Source organism: Nipponia nippon, unplaced genomic scaffold (assembly GCF_047370975.1).
Source record: "Nipponia nippon isolate SJK-2023a ecotype South Korea unplaced genomic scaffold, ASM4737097v1 scaffold_5, whole genome shotgun sequence".
Classification (NCBI taxonomy): domain Eukaryota; kingdom Metazoa; phylum Chordata; class Aves; order Pelecaniformes; family Threskiornithidae; genus Nipponia; species Nipponia nippon.
Genome location: NW_028262369.1, coordinates 23887294 through 23909934, shown reverse-complemented (window position 1 = coordinate 23909934; position 22641 = coordinate 23887294). Strand labels below are relative to the sequence as shown.

The following is a 22641-nucleotide window of genomic DNA, read 5'->3' as shown; positions in this document are numbered from 1 at the left end:
TAATACTTAATTTTTGTGATACTGTGATCATGTAAACAAGCTAAATGCGTGTCTGGCCTGATTCTCAGCTGGCATAAAAACCGGCATTTGTCCGCTGAAGTTCGCAGAACACCACCCATCGGTATCAGCTCGGGCTGGTCACTGTGGCTCAGTGTTCACCAGACAGCTGCCACGTTAATTAGGAATCGAGGTTTTCTCAAGAGCAGCCAGTTAATGGTATTTAAACAAAAGATTAGGAAAATAATTACTGTTTGTTAATTAGCTACGCTGATGTCTAAACATATAGTTCTGTATATATTCAGGCATGCATATTCCTTTTCGTAAGAGTTTTGAATAATAGGGACTTGAGTTGTAAACAAGCATATAATTTAATTTAGGGACAAATTTTACAGAAAAGTAGATTATAGGAAATATTTTCTAAGAAATAGTATTACATATATACCAAAGCCAGTGGAAGTGGCTGGCCACATAACGAGTAAAACAAACCGAAGTTCCTAGCCTCACTGTGAGAGTTTGCCGGAAGGGCCCACTGGACTCCATTTAGTGTGTCAATCAGTACCAACCCGCCATTTTCATCAGTGTTTATTTTTTTCTTAACTAAATATTGGCCTTCAAATAGCAAGTGCAGATTCACCAGAGTTTCATAAAAGCCACACAAAAAGGTGTTTTCCATGGTTACGAACTGCTCGAGTGCACCGGTTCTGGGAGTGTCGCTGGGTTATGGCTGACTGCCCTGCAGAGCTTTAGGATATTGGAAAGTCACTTATGCAACAAAGGCAGGAATGATGTTAGATTTTGGCCAGACTCTCTCCTTAGCTGTGTGGAGGAGAATGAAGGCCCCCCCAAGGAAATGTAGTGAAAGGGGTTGGCATTTGCTCCATTCTCCTTCCCTTTTTTGGTCTAGCAGAAAGCCCTCTGCAGAAACAAAACGCAGTTACGGCCCTACCAAAAATTGGAATATGGCCCTCCTGAGGGGTGCAGGAGCCAGGAGCAGCTGTTCAATACAGCACAGCCTCCTGGGAATGAGAGCTAAAAATCACAACAAGGTGGTTAATGATTCTCAGAGCAATAGTGAAACTCTCCAGCTGTGACATTAACCAAAACATGAACATTAGTGCTGTCCAAGGAAGGAAGAGCCCCTGGAGATGCACACCAGGGATTTGCTGCTACTGGGTGGCCAGGCATGCTCTGGGAGCTGAAAATTTCAGCTGCGAATCCTATCCCTTTGGAAAGACAGCATTTTCCTCAGTGAGATGACACAATGGAGATGGGATTCATGAAGTTTGGGAGGGTTCATTTTTCCTCTATAAAAAGCCTTTTCAATAGAACACATCCTTGATATCAGAAGCAGTCTCAAAATTATCTTATCTCAGATCTCTTCTTGATTTTATTTAGTTGGTAACCCGTAACAAACACAACACAATTATTTTCTTGAACTTGACAGTTTCTGGGTTTAATATCTCATTGCCCAAAGAAAACACCAGCTCCACTACATGCCAGTTGGACTTTATCACTATCATAACTGAATCTGAGTGTTAGAATCTGTAGCCCTCATTCCAATGCAGAGTCTAAGATACTGCCATCCTGTACACCATGATTTTTAAAGCGCTTTTTTATACTAAATGTTATTTTCTCAGGTTCACAACTCTACATGGGGAGAAACTTACCTATTTTCCCTTGTTGGGCAAGATCGTTATCGGTTAATGTCCCTTTGCACAAAGGAGTTTTCATGTTAAACAGCATTTGTGTCAGGATGAGAGGAATGATCTTGTGGCTATAGTACTGGATTAATAATCAGATTGGATTTCTCTCTCTTTCTCTGCTATGTATTGACTGAGCACCCTCTGGGCAAGCCATTTTAGCTTTCTCTTCGCTCCTTTCCCCATCCATAAAAAAGAGGGTGATGCCTGTATCATTTAATTTGTTAGAATTTGCCGTTCCCTCTCAGATGCTCAGCTGCAGAATGCATTGCGGTAGGAACTGCTGTATTGCACTGCGTTCCTCTGGTTAGTTCTCTCACTACAACTCCACAACAGCTAAACTGACTCCTAGTCCTTTGCAAAACAGTACAGCTCTTCATACCAAGCACACGTACCTGTCATCTTGGTCTGTAAAAGAGAAACCTAGTGGTACATGAGGTTATCACTCACACAAATCATCTTTACTAACCAAAAGTTTATTCTTTTAATCCAGAACTGTCTGATAAATGACACACTCCTATACTTAATATAAATTATTTCAGAAAAGTATATTTTAAATTAACATTCTCCTACTGCAAGCAACTTTAAAATACATGACATGCCCAAAACTGTTTGTTTGTCTTGTCTTTCATACAATTTATTGCCATTTTGGCTAAATATCAAAGTTGTCTCTGTGAGCAAATGTTCTTTCTCTGCCAGCTCCTGTTTTGCTTGTTCCTGAAGTGAAGCATCATAGCAAATTTGTGGCATCACATTCATTTCCTTGGCTATGGGCTATGATGTTGCAAACAATCCTTAGTGAATTCCAGTAGCAGAAAGACTAGGCTGGGCAGGAAGATGTTTCTATTCAAGCCTGACGGGCCAGCTATCAGCTAGTGTAAACTAGTGTAGATCTATGCAATTCTCATGGAGCAAAGCTGATAAAGATCAGGAGAAGATCTTCCTAAGAGACCTGGCTTCTGTTCCTTTCCATGGTTTGGCTTTTCCCTTTCCTAAAAAGGAGTTTGAAGACCCCACCATAGGCTTAGCCTATGTATACCATAATATAATATGACCCAGCTTTAACCAGTGAGAGCAGTTTGCCCCATCCTGATCTCAGAACAGAGTATAGGGATCAGAAGTGGTAAGACTTCCAGAAATCCTACCTCCATGTCAAACAAGGGTATTTATATGAAGACGGTAAGATATGGCTAGAAACCATGCTGGTGATGGTCTAAGCAACACTCGGTACTGCTCCCTTTTCTGAACCAAATTTCACCGTAACAGGAGTCACTGCTAATGTGTATTCCATGTCAACTTAATATTCTCAGCCAAAATGGCCCCTTACAATTGGCAAACATCTCGTGACATTTTACAGTGAAGTGGGACTAGCATCTTGGGAGAGTCCAGTGTAAAGCCTGCTCTGCATATATGTAGTTTTGGTACTCTTCACTTCTTGGCTCTAGCAATGTAGTTATATGACCTTAAGGAAATACCAAGCTGACATCCGAGTATTTTCAGAAAGCAAGTTAAGCATAGTTTGGAGCATTACAGAAGAAAGGTATACATAGTAATTCACCCAGCAAGGTTTGAGGGGACTTTTGTGCATATTATACGGTTTTCAAATGCTTTAGAATTTTTGTTTGAACAGAGAAGCCATTTAAGACAGCGTTCTGCTGGTTTCCCTTTGATTTTCTACCAAATATCACAGCAAAAGTATCTGCCAACAGGGAACTGTAAGCAAGATCTTTAGTTCCTTCCCTTCTGAGTGGAACTTACCTGCCGCAAGGGATTAAATGGCCTCTCCACTCATTCTGCTTCCTTAAAAGTAGACCAGAAGAACCAAACAACAGATGTTTGATTTTTGAGCTTTGAGTTAATTTTCCCCACTGCAGAAGGAATTTTTGGTCTTGCACAACCTAGGGTTCAGTAGTTAGTTAAAGAAAAAACTTCACCATAAAACAGTACAGAAGAATCTTAATACATGGCACTAGCAACAGAAATATATCCTTTGCAAATTTGTGGCTTCTTTGAATTATTAAGCAAATGAAGACAGTAAAAAGGCAAGGAGAACATCTCACCAAATCTACTCAGTTCATTTCTTCCTTGATTTGCAGATATGAATAACAACCAGTGTACCTGTTCGTACTATAATATGCAAGCTGCACTGCAATTTGCAAAATCATCTCAGAAAGATGAATTAATGCACTTAAAAAATCCTTTAAAACTTTGTGAAGGAAAGGTGTTCCTTGCATGACTTTCGCAAGTACTAGCAAGGTGTTAACTTTTTGGAGAGAAAAGCTCACCTCACTGGAAACAACAGGGAAAAATTCATTCTTAGAAGTCAGGAATGCCTTATCTCCCCTTAAATCAGTAAGAAATGAAGATACGCAGTTCCTGGGGTGATTTCAGGGAAACGCTCTTTGAGAAAGTGAAGCTGTCTCACATAATTCTAAGAATTAGGAGGCATCATGAGACATTTGTGAGACTTGGGCAGAGAGGGAAGGGAAGGCTGCGGTTCTGCGTGCTCATAGACTTGGGAACTCCTTGCCAAAGGGCTTTGTGGGATGCAGAACGTTTGCATGGGTTCAAGGGCAGATTGGGCATTCATCAATCAATGAGAAATCCCTTGCGGGCCATTAAATACAGGGAGTCCCTGAGCTGAAAATAATCAGAGAGTGGGAAAGAATATGAGAAAGTAAATATGTGACCTGTTTTGACTCTTCCCTGTGCATCTGCTTGTGGCCTCTGTAAGAGAGAGGAGAGCGGATAAGGTGGAGCATTGGTCTGATTCAGTACAGTCTTAAACCAAAGGCTCCTCCAATGTAACGCCTCTTCACTGAACATTTTGCCTTCAGAAAGGCAACAGGCTTTCATCTACACAGACAACTCAGTGTCTTCTCCAACTCTTAACTCGCTTTATTTTTCTGTAACGTTGAGGCCTGAACATTATATTTAGCCTGACTGGAATTTGGCAAGTAACTTCCCTTTTAACATTGTTTTTTGTCTCTTCATTGGATAGTTAGATTGTCCGGGGATTTTATTCAGCAGAATGCATTCCCATAAATATATTTAAAATAGACAGAATTACTGTTTGTATTAAGGCATCTATTTAGGTTATTTGAATTTAGATCTGAACATGCAAAAAACTGAACAAGAGAGAAGATTGCATGAGGGATTTTCAAATGAGAGGAAGGCTGAAAATGCATTGAAAGCTTTTGGATGTGGAAGTACGTGGCATTGTGGACAGTTGCAGTGGAGAATATAATGCAACAATAAAATCATTAAAGTACTTCAAGTTTGGAAGTAATCTGGGTTCTTGGCTTGCATTGCATTTAATAGCTTTACATTTATGGGAGCCATTCCAGTTTTTAAAGGCAGCTTCAGCCTTCAGACTGATTGCACTTACCACCCCAGTGAAACTGCAACCCATTAATTTTTTACCGAAAGGATCTTCCTAGTTTGTCAGACACATCAAGTGAACATTTTAGAGAGTGCAGACCACAGCAGTATGAAAACCAAAACTTTATATCGAGAGAGAATGCTGGATTAGCATGAAACAAGGGTCTGATTCTGTTAATAAGCACTTTAGTAAATTCACTGCTATACAAAACTCCATTAAAACCAGAGATACCACATATTTGAGTGAAAACAGTCAGGCCATACCAGCACTTATAGAAGTCTCTTGTGCTATCCCAGCATGGAAAGGCCTGCAGTGGTTCTCCTCTGGGATGGAGAGCAGCACAGGTGACCCAGCACACTTCTCCCTGAGCGCACGTCGTTGCTGTCCTGCCTGGCAAGGAGCCCTCTCCCAGCAGCCCAGTCCCCTACGTGTTTATATCCCCATCATTAAGACCAAACCTTTCCGGTGTCTAAAACCAAACTCTCGCTCTCTAAAACATTTGCACATTTCTATGTTAAACATCTGCTTAGGTGGCTCTGAGACAGTGTGTTTTGGTGTTGTTCGTGTGCAATCTAGTGCCGCTTCCTCAACGCATGTGTCCCTTCCCTTCACAGCCTACTCGACACCCAGCACCTCCCCCGCAAACCGATTCGTCAGTGTTGGACCACGGGATCCAAGCTTTGTAAATATCCCTCAACAGACTCAGGTGGGCCGCTTTCGACTTCTCTGTATGCCTGCAGCCTCTTCTTCTTCAGTGTACTCTAACGTGTCCCCGCGGAGCCAGCTGCATTGCCGCTGTCACTTCACCCACATGGTCTCAGTAACTACAGTGAAATGTCACTTGCAGTTTGTTTGTCTGTTGTGTTTTTTTGGGCTTATGTAGTAATAACGCTGCTTTCGTAACTGGAAAGATCTCTCTTGCTTTCTAAGATATTGGCTTCTAGTGCACAGTTTTTTCCTCTAGGACTGAATTTTCAAAGTCTTTCGCTCCAACTTGTTCCCTAGGCAGTCCATTTAATTGCATATGCAAAAGTTGCTCAGAGACACCCATCAGGTAACAGCACACCTTAGTCACCCACCAAATACAACGGGAGACTGCTCCAATGACTTCCATGTAAAAAAAATAGACTCAAATTCCTGGTCAGCCATTTGCATGGTGGGCTTTGAGCAAGCAGGAGATTTTGTAATTGTGAGCACATCTGTTTCCTTACACAAAAAAAGTCCAGTTGAGGCAGGCCTGTAAAGCTGGGTTAACTGAATTCATAGTCCTGCTATGGTCAAATCAGAAGCTCAAGTAAACATTTGTGTTTCTTTAGGAGAAGGACAAGGCTTAAATGTGCTTTTTCCAAGCTGTATCAAATTCCCAGGGTCGATTAAGAAAATAGTTGTTGGCAGTTTTGTTAGCAGCTAATTTGAGCCAGATGTTGAAAAAATTAAGTCTGTGCTTAATATCACGTTATCATGGGGGAGAAGGTATAAAAAAGTGAGCAGAGCTAGTGCTTTAGGACAACTGTAGTTTGTAGTTTTAAGTGATTGCTTGACTACGTTACAATTCTTTTAAAGGTCAACAGCCAGAAATATTTGTAATTTTGTTTTGAGCTGGTTGCAATGCTTAAAAAGGAATAATTCAAATCACTAGCAAATTGGGGAGTACTACTCTCAGCTCTTGTAAGTTCTTTGAAATCATTTATATGCATCTGAATAATTAGTGTACAGATTAATGGCTGTACATGCCACAGTCCAGTATATGCATGAAGACAGACTCCTTGTTGCGATGGCTTCAGCACCTATGCTGTCAATGAAACACAAGTAACTCATTACCAAAGATTTTCAGTTTACAGGGCTGCAACCAGATGCCTGTGAACACAATGTGTTTTCTTGCTATCTGTTCTTTGCGTACAATTTGTTAGGGGCTTTAGTTTATAGCTCTGTTGACAGCACAGGTTAAACTACATCGAATCTCAAACCTTCTCTGCATTAAATAGGGTCACAGAAAGTACACCAGCAGTGCAGAGTGGGGTTTTAACCCATCAGGTTCTGATTTTTTTCATGCCTTAACAAAACGCAGCCTGCACCCCACTTTTCAGGCCTCTTCCTTTATTCGGTTCATGTACGTGACAAGTTCTCATGCATCTTCACATTTAAATTGTATTTCTCCAGTCGTTTTGGAAACAACTGGAATACACAGCAATACACTGAAAGCAGGAAACAGGAATGTTAAGGTATACTGTTAAAGTCCTTAAGCATTTGGTCTTTTCCTTCATAGCTCAGGAAACTTGAAACCCTTTGGAGAATGCTACTTACCTTTTCCAGAAGACTTGAAAAACTACTAGTTGGTAAATTGATTATGTAGTAAGACGCAACAGTATTAAGTCTCAAAAATATTTTAAACTTACTTGCATCCTGCAGCCCAGGTTTCCCAGATAAGTTTGTTGACTGTAAACTTTTATCCTCCTTTTTTATGACTTAAATCATTTTAAAGTGCTCTAGCCTTACTTTAAGTGCTTCTATGTAATGCAGTATAGTGAATAACAATGCTGTACAGTGAAAAACAATACTCAAGCACGGCTTTCAATTAAAGTCAAACATGCTGCAGTGAGTAAGGAGACTGACTTCCAGTCTCTGACTGCAGCTGCATCTCTGTGCTTCTATACATCATTACACCACCACAACCCACTTGATACTAAATATATAATTTATCAGCAAAACTCACTACTTATTCATGAAACAACTCTGAAGTTGACTGTGTTTTAAATCAGAGAAGTGAGGTAAAAATAATACCTGCAATGATTTGGGATTTACTTAGCGTTCCTCTAGACAAAGACATGCTTTTGTACTCTTTTTGCAGGGCATTAGTGTATATGATGATCACTTAGGATATTTCAAAATGAAAATATAAAAACACATAGGACTGTGTTATTAAAAGCAGCTGGGGTGGCTGCTTTCCATCAGGATTTTTATAGTACATTCAGAGTTAGCCTAAGATATGGGTCCTGAGGACCACTAACTGCCAGGCCACACAGCTCCCTCAGACAAGAGGAAGCAGTGAACACTCAGAGCTTCTGAAAGTCAAGCTTAAATATAAGGGTTAAGCAACTCTTTACTGCTGGAACAACAAAATAAAAATGAAGACTGTATCTGAACATCTGCTTTTTTAAAATTACAGTCCAGCTACAAACTATAAGAAAACATTATGGTCAGCTTTTTGATAACTCTGATTTTCTCTTCCAATTGGTGGGTCATTTGACTGCAGGCACTAGTTACGCATCATCATTATTAGTCTTAAAATGCTGCAAAAGTGAGTCTGTGCACAAGGATGTGACAGCGCCATTCAGCAGAAGTCGCATATCCCATACATGGGCATTCGTGGGCTTTCACAGAACACTGGAATAAAATCGCAGACAAATGTACAACAGCATGGCTGGGTTTGAGCAAGGATCATTCTGTCCTGGGCTGTTTTTAAACAACCAAAACCAGTACATGCCTTTCTTAATGGGCATTATAAAAATTAGCAGTAGACATTTCCATTAGCAGCATGTTGTGATTTCCGTCGCATTGCTTCAAATATAATCCCTTAAAGGGACTTTATAGAATTTATATAATAATTTATTTAGAAAAAGGCCATCATCCTGTGTCAACAAAGGTTGTAGCAGGACAACAACCCCATGACAGAAGAGACCAGGAAATAAACTGATTTAAGTCAGTAGTTCTGATTCAGTAACAAAAGCCCCAAAAGGGCTGTTGGCTTTGTCTGGTTTTAGCAGCTTCAAAGCTTTTCAGTTGGTTTGTTTTTTCATACACTGACTCTGCTTACCCCATCCATCACTCTGCCACTCCAGAGGCTCACCGCATAATTGTCCTATCTGGGGGGTTATTTGAATCTAAATTTCTGTTTGAGCTATTAGAAGAAACACTTGACTTGGCATCCTCTGTATATGTTGACAAAAAGGCACAGGTGTTGTAACCTTTGCTTGATAAATCATTTACTTTTGCTACTTGACTCGCAAGCAATATGGGGGCATCAGCTTTTTAACTGCCTTTTCCATATGCAAATCAGAAATATAGTATGCCTGGGGTACACAGTCTTTAGTTTCAAAAGCAAGTTGGCCTAGATACCTCATGACTAAGTAAGAGATAGGTCTCTTGTATTGCCAAGGACTTGTAATAAGGAGAGTGGCAGAGGAATGGGAAAGTACCATCACATTAATTAGGGACTAGCCTATCAGTAGCAACAACAGTAACAAAGAATAAAGGGTTCCGAGTTTTGGTTTTTTTCTTTTCCTAACCACGCAATAGAAGTAGTTGTGAAACACAGGATATGCACTCAGAGTACGTGCAGCTGGTAACACTAAACTAGCAACCTGCTCTTTGTGACGAGAGTTTGCGTTGTCACTCGCCACTCTAAACACTGTTTGCTGATCTCTAATGCCCTCACTTTGCTCTATGGTACAAAATTCCTTTAGGGATCAGCGTGCTGTATTCAGTGTGCTGCAGCTCCACTTCACACTAAACATTGTTTACTAGGCTGTCCTGTTTGCCACCTACTTACCCTACATCTTCCTGGAAATTGTACTTCAGATGCTAAAAACAGCTCCTGAGCAACACATGCCTGCTCCATCTAATCACTCCTACCTGCCAGTAGCCCGTGTGCCTCACACAGTAAGGTTATGAGGATGCACAGAACAGAAACTGCCTCCCACTGCAGGCACCCAGGCAGAGGATGAACTGCTTTACCACTTGTGAGAAACTAAATGGTTTTCTTCTCTGCTTAAGAGACAAAGTGTATCATGCACCCTCTTGTCCAGATGTTTCAGGAAAAATCCCTCTCTAATCTAAACATGCTTTATATCAGATCCATCCCAGTTAGTTTATAAAACTTAGTTAAGCACAAAACCAAATATTAATTCCCTTACGTGTCTCTAGGAAAAGATAAAACTATTTTCTAGAAGAACAGAAGTAGAAGCTCTTCTACTTAGAAGCACAATCCCAAAGCTACAGTCAGATAATGAATAGTAAGCCAAGGTCTTGTCTTTTCACACTTTCCCTGGTGGGGCCCTAGAGCCACAACAGTGCTGTAGATAGAGCTCATCCTTTATAACACAAAACAATTGAAACAAAAGGCCCATAACTTACGTAGCACACTGCAATAAAGTATGGGAAAAACCCAAAAAGTCAAACAAGCTTATCTAGGCAGCAAAATGACCGGTATGAACACCAGCAAGCTCAGAAGCCCAGCCACGCTCTTACTACCAGCCTTATAAAGACCAGGTACAAAAATGCATGCTGTGAAACACAGATGTAAAAGAATAATCCAGCCCTGTAGTAAGTTGAGGGGGAAATTACTGAAGTTTAGCAAAAGGGATACTATGTTTATAGTATAAGGAAATTGCTAACTTCTTTAGATCTGCTCCTGTTCTCTGCCTTTTCTGAATTAGACAGTGGTATCTTTGTAGCTTCTTCTTTTAGGCTTTTATTTATCTCTAAAAAACCACCTTATGCCTCAGGTGCATATACAAAGCTAATTGTACAATTACTTTATTTTCGAGAGACAAGGAAAAGGCTATTTTACTTCCCCACAATCCTTTTAGAAAGCAAACTGCAACCTGCAATTTTTCACTGGCAGCACTTTAAAACAAAGGGCATGAGAAAAAAATGAGCTTTACGCTGTGTCCTGTAGGTTAGCAGATGTGAGCTCTGTCAGACAAGGGAGGGAGGCAAATTCCAGAGTAGATGGTCCTTCTGTGATAACAGCCAGGCACTGCTGCCTAGACACTTAATTTGGAGGAATGTAGTGCAGGTGATGCCCCTCGCTGCGGCTGGAGGAGGCGCAGGCAGGGGAGAGGCAGGGAAGCAGTCTCGCAGGTAGCAAGGCCCAAAAGCGTATAGGATTCATAGATCAAAGTCAGCACCTTGAATAGGAAGCTAATGCAGTTCCTCCAGAGCTATCGCTCCTGCAGCTGAAACTGCGTAGCTGTTTTGTGCCCAGGTTCCATTGCCACCCTATGGAAGAAATAAACCAGTGCACACATTTTTCCTTTGACAAATAAAACATGTGTGTCGCTTCATGGGGATATTCCATTTTTGCTTCTCGCTGAACCCCTACCCCAGTGCCCTGCCCTTTGCACCGTCAGAAAATGATGCAGAGCTGCCAGACTCACACACAACTCACGTTGATGTGCCTTATTAGTGAGTACCACAAGCTGCCTGTCCTTTTCTGCCTCTGTACCCTTCTTTCTTTCTCCCATTTCCCAGCGCCCAGGAACTGCTCTGGTCAGACAGGCAGCACCTGCTGGCCCTCGGGGAGGAAGGGTAAGGTCAGGATTTCATGGTATTACTGCAGTGTGCTAACAGCTGAGCCACCGCTTCACTTAGCGGAGTGGTTCACGTTCAGAAAAAGTGTAAGGGGTGCATGTGGCTCATACATTGCAGTGGACGTGCAGAGAACATGAGAGGCTGCAGGAACAAGATCAGGCCTTTTATTTTGGGGGTTCTGAGCAGAACTATTTATAAGCCAGGTCAGCGCTACTTGTTGCTTAGGTGACTGTTCTTCCCCAGGATAAGAATACTTATCCTCCAGGCTAAATGCACCGCTGGTGTTTGAGCATGAATGACGATGAAAAACACTAATTTGGAAGCATTTGTTCAAATCAGTTCAGCCCCCTGAGAACTACATATTCCATAAAGTAACCTCCCTAGGCCAGCATGCATGGCTTTGGAAGAAACTTAAGCTGCAAAGCACTTTTACACAGAGACTTGACTGGCCCTTTCCTTCTGTTGGCCCATAGCAGCAAACGTACTGGCAGGTTCAGAACATTATTTAAATGCAGGAATTAACGTCTCTCCTGGGTAAAGAACAGAAATCTGCAGAGACTAGATATAAAAACACAATTTTGGGGTGTGGGACTGCTACTTTCTAGAGCTGCTGAAGTTAGAGGAGTCACTCTTCTTCCAAACCCAGCAGGGATCTGTGGACTTTCCCATTTCAGCAATGGGAAGTGAGGGCTGCTCTCCTCCGACACCCAGAGCAGAGTTACACAGTGCCCAAAGCGCCGTCTGAATTTTAGACTGCTCCTGAGCATATGTGGGCCCTATAGCTTCATGGATCGCTTTCCTACTAGAGATTTGCAATATATGTAAGAAATGGGGCACAGAAAACAGAGATAAGAAACAGAACCATTATAATGAACAGTTGAGTGTGTGAGAAGAGAAAGTTGTATATGTGACCACTTAATTTATAGTAATTGCCTGGGCTGAAGGGCACTGAAGAAGGGTGGGCTCTTGTGGGCTTGAGCCCTATTATGACCACTGAAAGTTTTGATTCCTGAGCAAAAAGTGTTTTGCTGCAGAACCAGTGGCACCAAGCTACTGATACGTGACCTGAATGTTGGTGCTGTCTTTCATCTTCCACCCAGGAAGCAGCTATACTGGCCTGATCTTGAAGGTGGCCTGGAGATGGCTCTAAAAGTGTAGTTTCAGTCTAGCGTGAGTGTGCATAGAAAATGCCGTGTCAATCTCTATCAAGCATCAGCGGGTCTCAGACCCTGGGAAGCTGAAAGAAGATTTCACATCCTGACTTTGCTTTGTGTTTGGCCATATTAAACTCGCTCTTCTCTTTTTTTGAAATTAGTCAAGGAAATGTTGGCTGAATCCTTCGCTGAGCTAAAATTGAGATGGTTCCACCATGATGGGAGCAAAGAGCCCTCACGCGGTCGTGGTGCTCTTGATGTGTCCCTGATCACATAATAGCTCCATAGCCACACGTCCCCAGTGCAGCATGAGTGTGAACGTGCTGCTCTGATCACAGTTGCTAATCACAGTCCATAGAGAGGAGATACAAAGGTGACCAGAAATCAGGGTCACTCCCCAACTCCCATCCCTTCACTGCCTGTTCAGCTCAGTGCACAAAGCCCATTTAATTGAGCTTTCGCACAGAGGGGCAGTATGAAATTCCACTCTCAGATCAGTTCTTAAAAAGCAGCAGAGAACAGTATACCTCAAGAAGAAAGCACGTATTGCACTATAAAGGTAAAGATTCATAGAAAACTTCCCAGTACCATCATGTGGCCTTATCTTCAAAGTGGGTTGGAGCCAAATCAGTCCAGAAATGCCTGGGTTAGTCCTCAGCAGGGGGGGATCCGTTTCCTGTGCTTTTTCGTCCTCCTCCTTGCAAGCTCTGGTGAGCAGTTCAGACTTTTTTTTGGAAACTAACACTAAGCATCCTATTTCCAATAGATACAGCATACAATTATTTACAATGGACATGGACAAATTTTCCAAACTAAGCAATTAAACTTATTGCATTTTTCCCCCTCCTTACAATAAACAGGAAGCCTATGCGTAAGGCACCCTTTCTGTGGGTTTTATGGCCATTACTTATGCTCCACAGTAGGGGAGAAGAGAGAGAAGAAGTAAGTGTGGGCCTGGTGGGAAGAGTTGGCAAATGCAGAAATATGATGAATGAGCTGGAGAGATTTAATTTCTTACTAAATTCTCTACAAGCTGTGTAACCTTTCTTTAGCTAAACAATTACTCTAAAAGGCAATGATTTTCTGCATTTTCATTGAAAAGTCTTCATAATAACAATGGCCTATGTTCTCTTCCTTGAAGAGCTTCTGCCAAAAAACAGTTTTCTTTTTTCCATTCAGCAGGAAACTTTCTTTTATTTTTATTTTTTCAATCTCATATTCCCTGCTAACATGGATTTACAAGGCCTACCACTTACTGCATGGGGCTGGGAAGAAGCTTCCCCTCAGGCCAAATCATTTTGGTCCATCTCCTTTATAGGGATTCTTGCATCTTCCTCCCAAGAGGAGTGCAGCCACTGTCAGAGACATAATACCAGACCCAAGTGACCATTTAATCTGACAAAACATGACAGTTCCTATGTTCACAGGTACAGAGCACATGGAAGGGGATGCTCAGATTTGTTTTTCAGTGGGCAAGCAGCAGGTCTTGCTGCTGTTGTGGTGGGTGCAGTCAAGAGGGGGAGCAGGTACTGACTTTTACATGGTGGGGGAAAGAGTCATCAGATCTTTAAATTTATTGGCCATGCTGCCGACATGATTAAATCAGAGTGGGTGCTGATCCATGCTGAACCACAGGGTCCTGTGACCAACCTGTGAAGCATTGTAAGGACTTTGGATATGTAAGGACTTTGGAGATGCAGCATGGGCAGAGCACTTTTCTCCTGCAGAGCTGCACATTTGTTCAGATGCACACATGCATACATATAGACACACAAATCAAACAAGCAAGTATAAGGCAAGATTATAGTTATGTGCCTCGTACTGCTTTTACTTGACTTGGCTGATTTCCTGGCCACCCCACGCCCGCCCCCAGCCTCCATTGCAGATAATGCCGTATTGGATTAGTCTGCCTCGCTGCTGCATCAGGTCCCAGATCGATTTATTGACTCTGTCAGAGTGGCTAGTACAGTACTTGTTACAAGAGCAGAATAGAAAGCAAGAATGTGTCCACATAAAATATAAAAATGACGTTTTGTTCGTTCTTTCCTCTTTTGCCCTATAGATCTTCATGTGTTTACACAGTGGAGAGCACTTTACTTAAGTTAATCAGCACTTTCTACATTATTAATTGTGACAGTTAGGGTGCTACATGGCGGCAAACGTATTATTGAAAACATTGATCTCACGCTCACGGTGTGGACCTGAGTAGGTTTTGTATTCCTTCCCTTCTTTTGCAGCGGCTTTAGGGTACTATCAAATCACATTTCCTTGACTGACAATACGCCATCAATACCATTGATTTCAGAGAGGGGCAGAGAGATGCACATGAGACAGAAAGGAGTGCGCAGAGGTTCAGCGTATTCTGTAGGCTTGGAAAGGGGTTGTTGGAAGTTGGTAATCACAATAATTACATGCCTGGCCTGACTTCTCTATTTTGTAAAGAGTAATAATTTAAGAGCTGAAGTTTCCTAAGTGTTGAAGATTTGCAGAGACGGCATGATGAGACCTTTTAAAATGCGTGTAGAATGTATACCCTTAAAAAAAAGACATACTGACTTTTTACAAGGGTTTTGGAAGTGCCTTTGAAAGACATTTCATGAAAGTTCAGCTTTCGCAGCTGATACCTGTATGAGCTCCATAAATTCCACACAGCCTGACAAGCTCCAGTAGGTGTCACATGTGACCTGGATGGAAAAGGTCAGCAGCTGAATTTATGGCTTTTGCATTTACTGGAACATTAAGATTTTTGCCAACTGCCATATATACTTTTTAACAATTCTGCAATCGAACAATCAGGACCACAATCTACAATGAAGGTCAAAAATTAAAGGCCACAATCCCTACATCCTTACCAATGGATAGGCATTAAGCTACCTCTGTTCTAAGAATCACCTTTGCTTAATGGCCTTATCACGGAGGTCAAGGAATAAATAAACTACAGAGGTGAACACCTTGCAAAATAGACTATCTTGCTCTGAAATTAATACTAAATTCCATAAGAAGGGACTAAAAGATGAGAAGCCATTTCTTAACGGAGAAGGACTCTCCAGTTTGCAGCAGGCTTCATGTTCCTGAGACACTGAGCATCACTTCCCCTAGTGCTGGACTATCCTAGAAAAATGTAGATAGCATACAGGGGAAGGATTGGGGCTTCAAAAGAAATACAGCAAAATGACTGCAATTTTGTTAAAACCTGTTTATATTTTAAATTTAACAAAGGTGTCTGTTCTTAGTAAGGATTACTAACAACATGCCACGTTGTAGCTTTCAAACTTTACCTGGTTTTAGTTCAGAACAACAAAAGATATCGCCTTCATTTAGTCATTAGTTTTTATAGTATATTCTACTTGAACAAAGATAGAACTGGAAAAGTATAATCCAAAACCAGGACACTTTTAAAAAGAAAAAATCTAATATTAATAAATCAAGAGGATAAACGCGAACATATCTTGCAGGCTTGACTATGTAGCCTTTAGTTACTTTGGTTATTAATATTCAATTTTGAAAACAGTACTGACACTATAATCATAGTATTTTCAGGCATATTCACTTGCATGACCCAACTCTTACATCATCTATACAAACACTACTTATTACACATGAAGAGATGCAGCTAAATACATTTCAGAAGCCAATGAAATGTAATTTTAGTTATGAGATATGAGTAACAAAAATCACTACCAATAAAATGCAGCTACCTTTGAGGCTGAACACAATAATTTCTGCATTGCTTGGAGCAGCTTTATACAACTTCAGGTATCCTTTTGTGCTTTTGCTATAACTACATCTTTTTAAATGCGAAAACAGAAAAGGCATCTTTTTTTAAAAAAAGGGATAAAGTTAGATACGAAATTTGCATGTGGCATTGGGTTTTTTCATCCTTCAGTGTGCTGAACAGTGAGATTTAAGATTTTGCAGGAATGCTTTTACACATAGTGTTCCTTGTTTAGCTTTTCTCTTTTTTTTTTTTTTTTTGGAGGACTTTCTTGTAGCCTTTTGGGTTAAAGATTGTGTCTGTGAATCTATGGTATTGGACCTGACTGTACATCCATTGAAGTCGATGAGAGTAGGAGGTAGAAGATTTGTTATTGGCAGGAGTTTGTTTTAGAAATGCAATAATATTTTTGTTTAATTATGCTTGTATTTTGCTTATAGCTATGCACAGTAGAACAAATCTAGTCTTTTTCAAATAAGATAAAGGTTAAAATTCACATTTTATTCATGGGGAGGGCTTGCAGTGGAGTCATCCTGTATCTCTAGAGTTTTTATTTTGTGGCTACAGGTATTATCTCTCAGTGACTCCAAAGCAATCTTCCTTGATGGGTTTAGTTTCGGGGGTTTTCCCAATTTACTGGTCTTGTAGGATAAATCTGAAAGTATAGGCCAGGTTATGTTCTGTCTGGTTCACTCCCAGCACGGGAGGCTCCACAGGCTCTTCATAAACCCGTTGTCTTCCTAACAGTAGTAACGGGGGCAGAATTTGTCCCAGTAATGGTAACTGCTTTATCGGTCCTGTTGATGTTGCGTGAGTCAAAACAGAGTTCAGATTCTTCTTCTGGAGGCTTTTCAGGAATACAAGGAGTAAAAGTAGTAACATTTAGAAAAAAAGAAAAAAAAGAAAAAAAAAAGATGGGGGAGAGCTGTAATTCTCCGTACAATGGAGCAGCTTACTTACTGAGTACAAAGAGCCACTTCTATACAGTCTATTTTCAGAGAAAAGCCTCACATTCAATGACTCATAAAAGCAAAGAGGCACCTTTTGATTTTAAGGTTTACATTAGTAATTTTGTCTGTTTTCTCTGTTAGTATTAATTAAATTGAGATAGTTTAATTAGTATTACTAAATTTGATCATTAGTAGTAATTCATTCTGCCTGCCATACTGCACAAATATGATGAAGCAGAAATAACTAAATTGTTTAATTTCATCTCATTTAATGACTTTACACTCCACCAGGACTTTCATTGGCATCTCACAATATGTGTGAAAATCACTCCACGCTAGGCCAAGACCCAGCTCCCTTTAGCCAGCCATGTCTAATATGCCCCTCCTCATCCAAAGGCAGATGATGTGCTGCGAAGGCTTTTCCCATTTCTCCACCGGAGATCTGGCTACCTGCGAAGGCCGGAGTGGCCTTTCCTCACCCCGGTCACCCAGCTCCTGCATCATTCCGACCCCAGTGGCCCTGATGGAGCTGTATGGGACTCATTGGCCACCACGTCCCTGGCCCAGGGCTCCCCACAATGTAACGGGAGGAGTCCCATCATCGATCCCCATGGCCGCATACCCTCGGGGCCAAGCGCTGAGCACAGGCACAGTGCACGGCCTTGCACTTTTCTTAGAGCAGTTTGTTCAATTCAGCAAAGCACAAAGCATTAGGAAAAACGCAGACATCAAAAGTTCTGGTGTTCAGGAGGGTTTTTTTGTTCAGCTCAATGCCCTCTTGGCTTTCTTTTTTTAAGGGGAGATTTGGGGAGGGGGCTTCACTGCTGAGTTGATTCATTATTCCTCCAGCTCACTATCTACTTTAATTTTAAGGTCAATGTGGCAAGAACACCAGAGTTCCCTCCATGCCCCTATTCCTGCCCGTGTTAATTTGGGGATCATTTTTGATCTCTTTGCCCAATACACCTAGGACTTGCCAAAACCCTGATTCCTCTTCCCTTTCCGTGATCTCCAAACCCCAACCTTTCTCTGCCTACTTCTCAAAACGTGCGGTTGTCTCAGCCCCCTCATCCCGGAGTCCCCAGCTCCCATGCAGGCCCTCTGTCCGTCTGCACCTGCCCGGCATGCGCCCCGCCAGCCCTGCTGTTCTTGCTGCCCACAGCCCAGTTCCTCGCCTGTGTGTCCCGGCCCTCCGCCGACCCGTCCCCCCCTATTTTTTGCCCTGCTTTTATCAGGCTGTGCACGCTGCCTTTGCTCTCTCAGCAGAACTGCAGGGCTGCTCATTTGTCTGCTTCACCCACAGACATCCAGCACGGGCAGAGACCAGGCACTGGAGGCTTTGGGGGGGATTTTGGAGAGAGTGCTCGCTCTCCCCTCCAGCTCAAGTTATCTCCCCTCGCTTTCCTCTTGCGCTGTGTACTGTAAAGTACTCTCAGGGCAGTCAAGAAAAGTGGCTGAAAATTACCTTTTGTACACCAAACTCTGCAGAGCAAAGAGCCAGAGCCTCTGCAGCAACTTGCTGGCAGAGCAGCCTGTCCCGCTGGGACCCCGCGGCCCCGCAGGCCCCTCACGTAGCTCCAGTCGCTCCGTTGCTCGCTGCCAGCGCAGGACGGGGAAGGAGAGTCCCCGGGGCAAACCCCCGAGTGTGTGTGTCTGTGCGTGTGTGTGTGTGCTCAGGCTGTCTCGCTGCAAATGGAGCTTGGGAGGCCCGGACTGGGGGTTGATTTTCTTTGGATGACTTTCCCTGATTGTCTAAAGCAATAAAAGTAAAGAAACTTTGGGGGAAACGGTGGTTGCGGGGAGATTATTTTTGCAGTCCTGGTGCAGGCAGAACTCCTGAGGCTTCAGGGGAGTTTCACTCGCCTGAGGACTGCAGGAACTGGCTTAAATTGAATAAAACTGTAAGTACAGTATAGGGGACTGGGTAACAAGGAGTTCTGCAAAAGCAACAAAACCAGAGAGCACAATGAAGAATAGAGCGGGTTACGCTGCGGTGAAAGTATGTACTGGTTGTTATAACACCGTGCCTCTAGAATAAATTATGTCCCTTTAAAAAGTAATACTTTAACTGTGGAGCTATATAGAGACAATTAAGACGATATTGTTCTCCTCATTTCCCTCCCCCCCGCCTTCCTCCCTCTCTCTGCAGTAGCTCTGTGGAAACTTTTAATGCTGCAGCTTGAAACTTGGGCCTCTGGGTCTAAAATGCCTGAGAAAGCACTGCGGGCTCTAACTGTAAAACATTCCTTCGGCGGGCCCTGGAAACAGGGCGCGCTGGCGCAGGCGAAGTTCAGAGAGATCACATGTAAATGAGGACTGGCTGCAGACTCCCGAGGAGCATTTTATTTCACTTAAACCTGAACTTGAACTTGCAAATGCGCTGCCGGAGCCTGGGACAGGCAGACCGCGGCCGTGAGGGGCTGGGAGCTGGGGCTGCCGCCGGCCCCATGCACCCACCATCAGGGCTGGGGGGTCCCCATGCACCCACTGGCTTTGTGCCGTGTCCAGGGGCACAGGGAAACAGGGCAATGTGGGCACTGTAGTTTCGGGAGCGGGCTCACGGCGGTTCCCAAAGGGCTTGTTTTTTTCCTAGCAAAATGCTGGAAAGTCCCGTCGCAGCAGTGTCCCTGCTATCCCAGTTTCCATGGGAGTTCCTGGTGTGAAGTTATAAGCAGATTCAAGTCCCAATGCACACTTTATTTCATAAAAGGAAAGAAATAAGTGAGATTTAGTGTAAGAAATATTAAAGCGTTGCAGTCTGTAGCAAATTTAACTGTGCTTCCAGCAGAGGAAAGTATAGGGCTGTCTAAAAAGCGAGGCATAAAGTGCAGAATTTAAAAACCCCTTCGCAGCATATTTACTTTTATATCGCAATAGTAAATGTAAACCGTGAGGTGGGTTTTAAAGCCGTCTTATTGCTTCTTTGATAAAATGCGTACTGCTATTTTCTCTTTCCCTTGCAAAAGGCAATGTATGTACCAGGGGAGCAAGAGAGGTGCCGATGCCGGTGTCACCCAGGTGTGGTGGCAGAGGTGGCTGCTGGCCAGGCCGCAGGCATGGGGCAGCTTCCTCCCCCCCACAGCTGTACTTGGCTGGTGGGTCATATTTTGGTCATTTCTGATTACTCCCGAACAATTTTGGCTGTGTTTATAGCAAAACTTTGAAAGAATGAATGAGCAAAAAAAGTTCTTTTTGGCAGTAACTCAGGAAATATCTACAAAGATGTCCTTTCTGGAGCAAGATATTATTTCAGGGTTTGTGTTAGGATCATTTTTATTCTGTGACAGCGCATAAAGAGACCGGGACAGAGCAATGAGGTCTGGCATAGCTAAAATCCCTTCTGTGTGTGTGAGGTTATAGAGTTTATCAATGCAGAAACCACCACGGGCTTTGAAAAGTAAACAGCTGGCTTGGGTTTGTGTGCTGTGCTTTGGAGTTGTCTGCTGGATTTAAATGGCTAGCCTGCAATTTTTGGAGTGGGGCAAATATATATAGTTTTTCTTTTAAAGATGTCAAAAGGTTTTTGCATTCATTTGTTTTCTTAGTTCCTTTATTTGTTAGGATTTTCCTTTCTGTTTCATTTTGGTTTATTTTGCTTTTACAAACGTCTTCACTGCCACCAGCAAGTCTACAAATAAATTAAAAAAAAAAAAAAAAGTTTCTATCCCAGTCAGAAAACCTTATGGCAGCGACAAATATCAGAGAAAGCCATGGTCTCTCTCAAAGATTTCATCTCACCATCCACTTAATCCGCTTGCTGTACCTCAGATCTCAAGTAACTTTCATACTGTGGGCTCACTTTAATGGATAGAATCTATTTTTCATGAAAAAAGCAGGAAATAAGCTGTCTTTCGTACAAAGATTTACAAAATGTAATCATTGTTGAAATATTCCCTTTGAACTGCCTTGTCCGCAGGGGTGTCTGGCTCCCAATACCCCCGTTTCTTTAGAACACCCTTACAAGTTCTTCTGGTAGATCAGGTACACTGGTGGTTCTGGTCTTTGATGTCTTGAATGAATGAAAGAAAAGCATAATAAAAGAGAGCTGTTGATCAAGCATAAAATACTCTTTAAGCTGACAGAATGGCAGAGTTAACACATTCTAAGCTGCTTTTAGGTTTTTCCTTTTTTCCTCACATTTTCCTGTGCTTTGTGTACAGTGGGGGTTTTTATTTTTTGAAAAGTCTCTGATCTATGTAGTATGCCGTCCTCTAACAAAAACCAAAATGGGATTGTTTCTCTCTCTTTCTCCCTTTCTTTTTCCTCTTTCTCTTTCACTCCACTATCTTTTTTTTTTTAAACAGCAAGGGTTACACTTTAGCATTACTGCAGTTAGCTTTCAGCGTACAACGCAAAGTTTAGAAGTTATTTGGCAGATTTCAAAGTCAATTTACTAACAAATAAATTCACTTCTTTGCTTAACTATTTAGAAAACTGGAGGAAAACTGTAACTCGCAAAATGTTCCCAAAGTAAAAGGAAGATCCTCTGTCTAAAAGCAAAATTGTAAACCGAAAAACAGACATAAAAATGACCTCATTGTGAGAGAACTTTAAAAGAGAGTCAGAGAAAAGGGAAAGATTTCTTCCTGTAGATCTAATTTAGATCTTAAGTTCCCATACATTATTTATACATCATATTCAAAGTGCCAGCCTACTCTGCTTGCTGGATTACATTTCAAACATTTGCCATTGATAAGTCGTTGCTGTATTATATTCAGGCTAAATGTGAATATGTCATAGCGCAGTCAATCTTTAATCCACTGAGCTTCAGGTTCAGGCGGCAGGGGGTCCAGCGCTCAGAGCATTGCTTTATACTTAAGAAACATCTGGGGCCAGCTGGGACGCTTTACTGGAACATTCAGATGTCTGGAACAACAGCAGGAGTTACTGTATGAGTGTGTTTTCATAGGTTTGGGAGGGTTTGGGGTGACTGAGTTAAAAACACTAGCTGTTCCCAACTTGAGGTTTGAACCCAAGCAGAAATCTTGCCTGAAGTGAGTTTGTTAGTCCCAGGAGAGAAGTGGTTTGGACTACTATAGATTTTTAATAGTCAGCAGGCAGAAGTCCATATTACAAAATTATTGCACGTAATTTAATGCAGTTTGCCACAATTGGCGTTCTCGCAAAAGCTATTGGATGCAGAGCTACTGTACACATCGCCTGGAGACTAGTGTCCCTCCCGGGACAGGTTTTATCTTCCTCGAGACAGTATAAATATGCTCGTAGTGGGGCGTGCGACTCTCCTGGGTGTGGATGTTGGACAACCAGAAGATTCACTCACTGTTTTATGTCCCTTTGGGGATGACCAACATGCTACTTATGTCCCTTTTGGTATTTCAGTTTGGAAAATATAATTACTAAATAATTAATCCCAGCTCTAAGAAAATAACTTCTATAGGCACAAAGGTGACCTTGTCTTTAATATTCA

General features: G+C 42.1%; 1 protein-coding gene across 12 annotated transcripts in view; it reads left to right on the top strand.

Annotated features, from left to right (window-relative positions):
• NFIA (nuclear factor I A) overlaps window positions 1–22641 on the top strand; it is a 254757-nt gene that overhangs the window by 219111 nt on the left and 13005 nt on the right. For 9 of the 12 annotated variants that reach the window (XM_087730425.1, XM_009461225.2, XM_009461223.2 and 6 more), the window contains one exon: window positions 5697–5788. The exons of the other annotated variants lie outside the window; for them this stretch is intronic. In XM_087730425.1, coding sequence (XP_087586551.1) covers window positions 5697–5788 — 92 coding nt within the window. The remainder of the gene's footprint in view (window positions 1–5696; window positions 5789–22641) is intronic. 12 annotated transcript variants of the gene reach the window in all.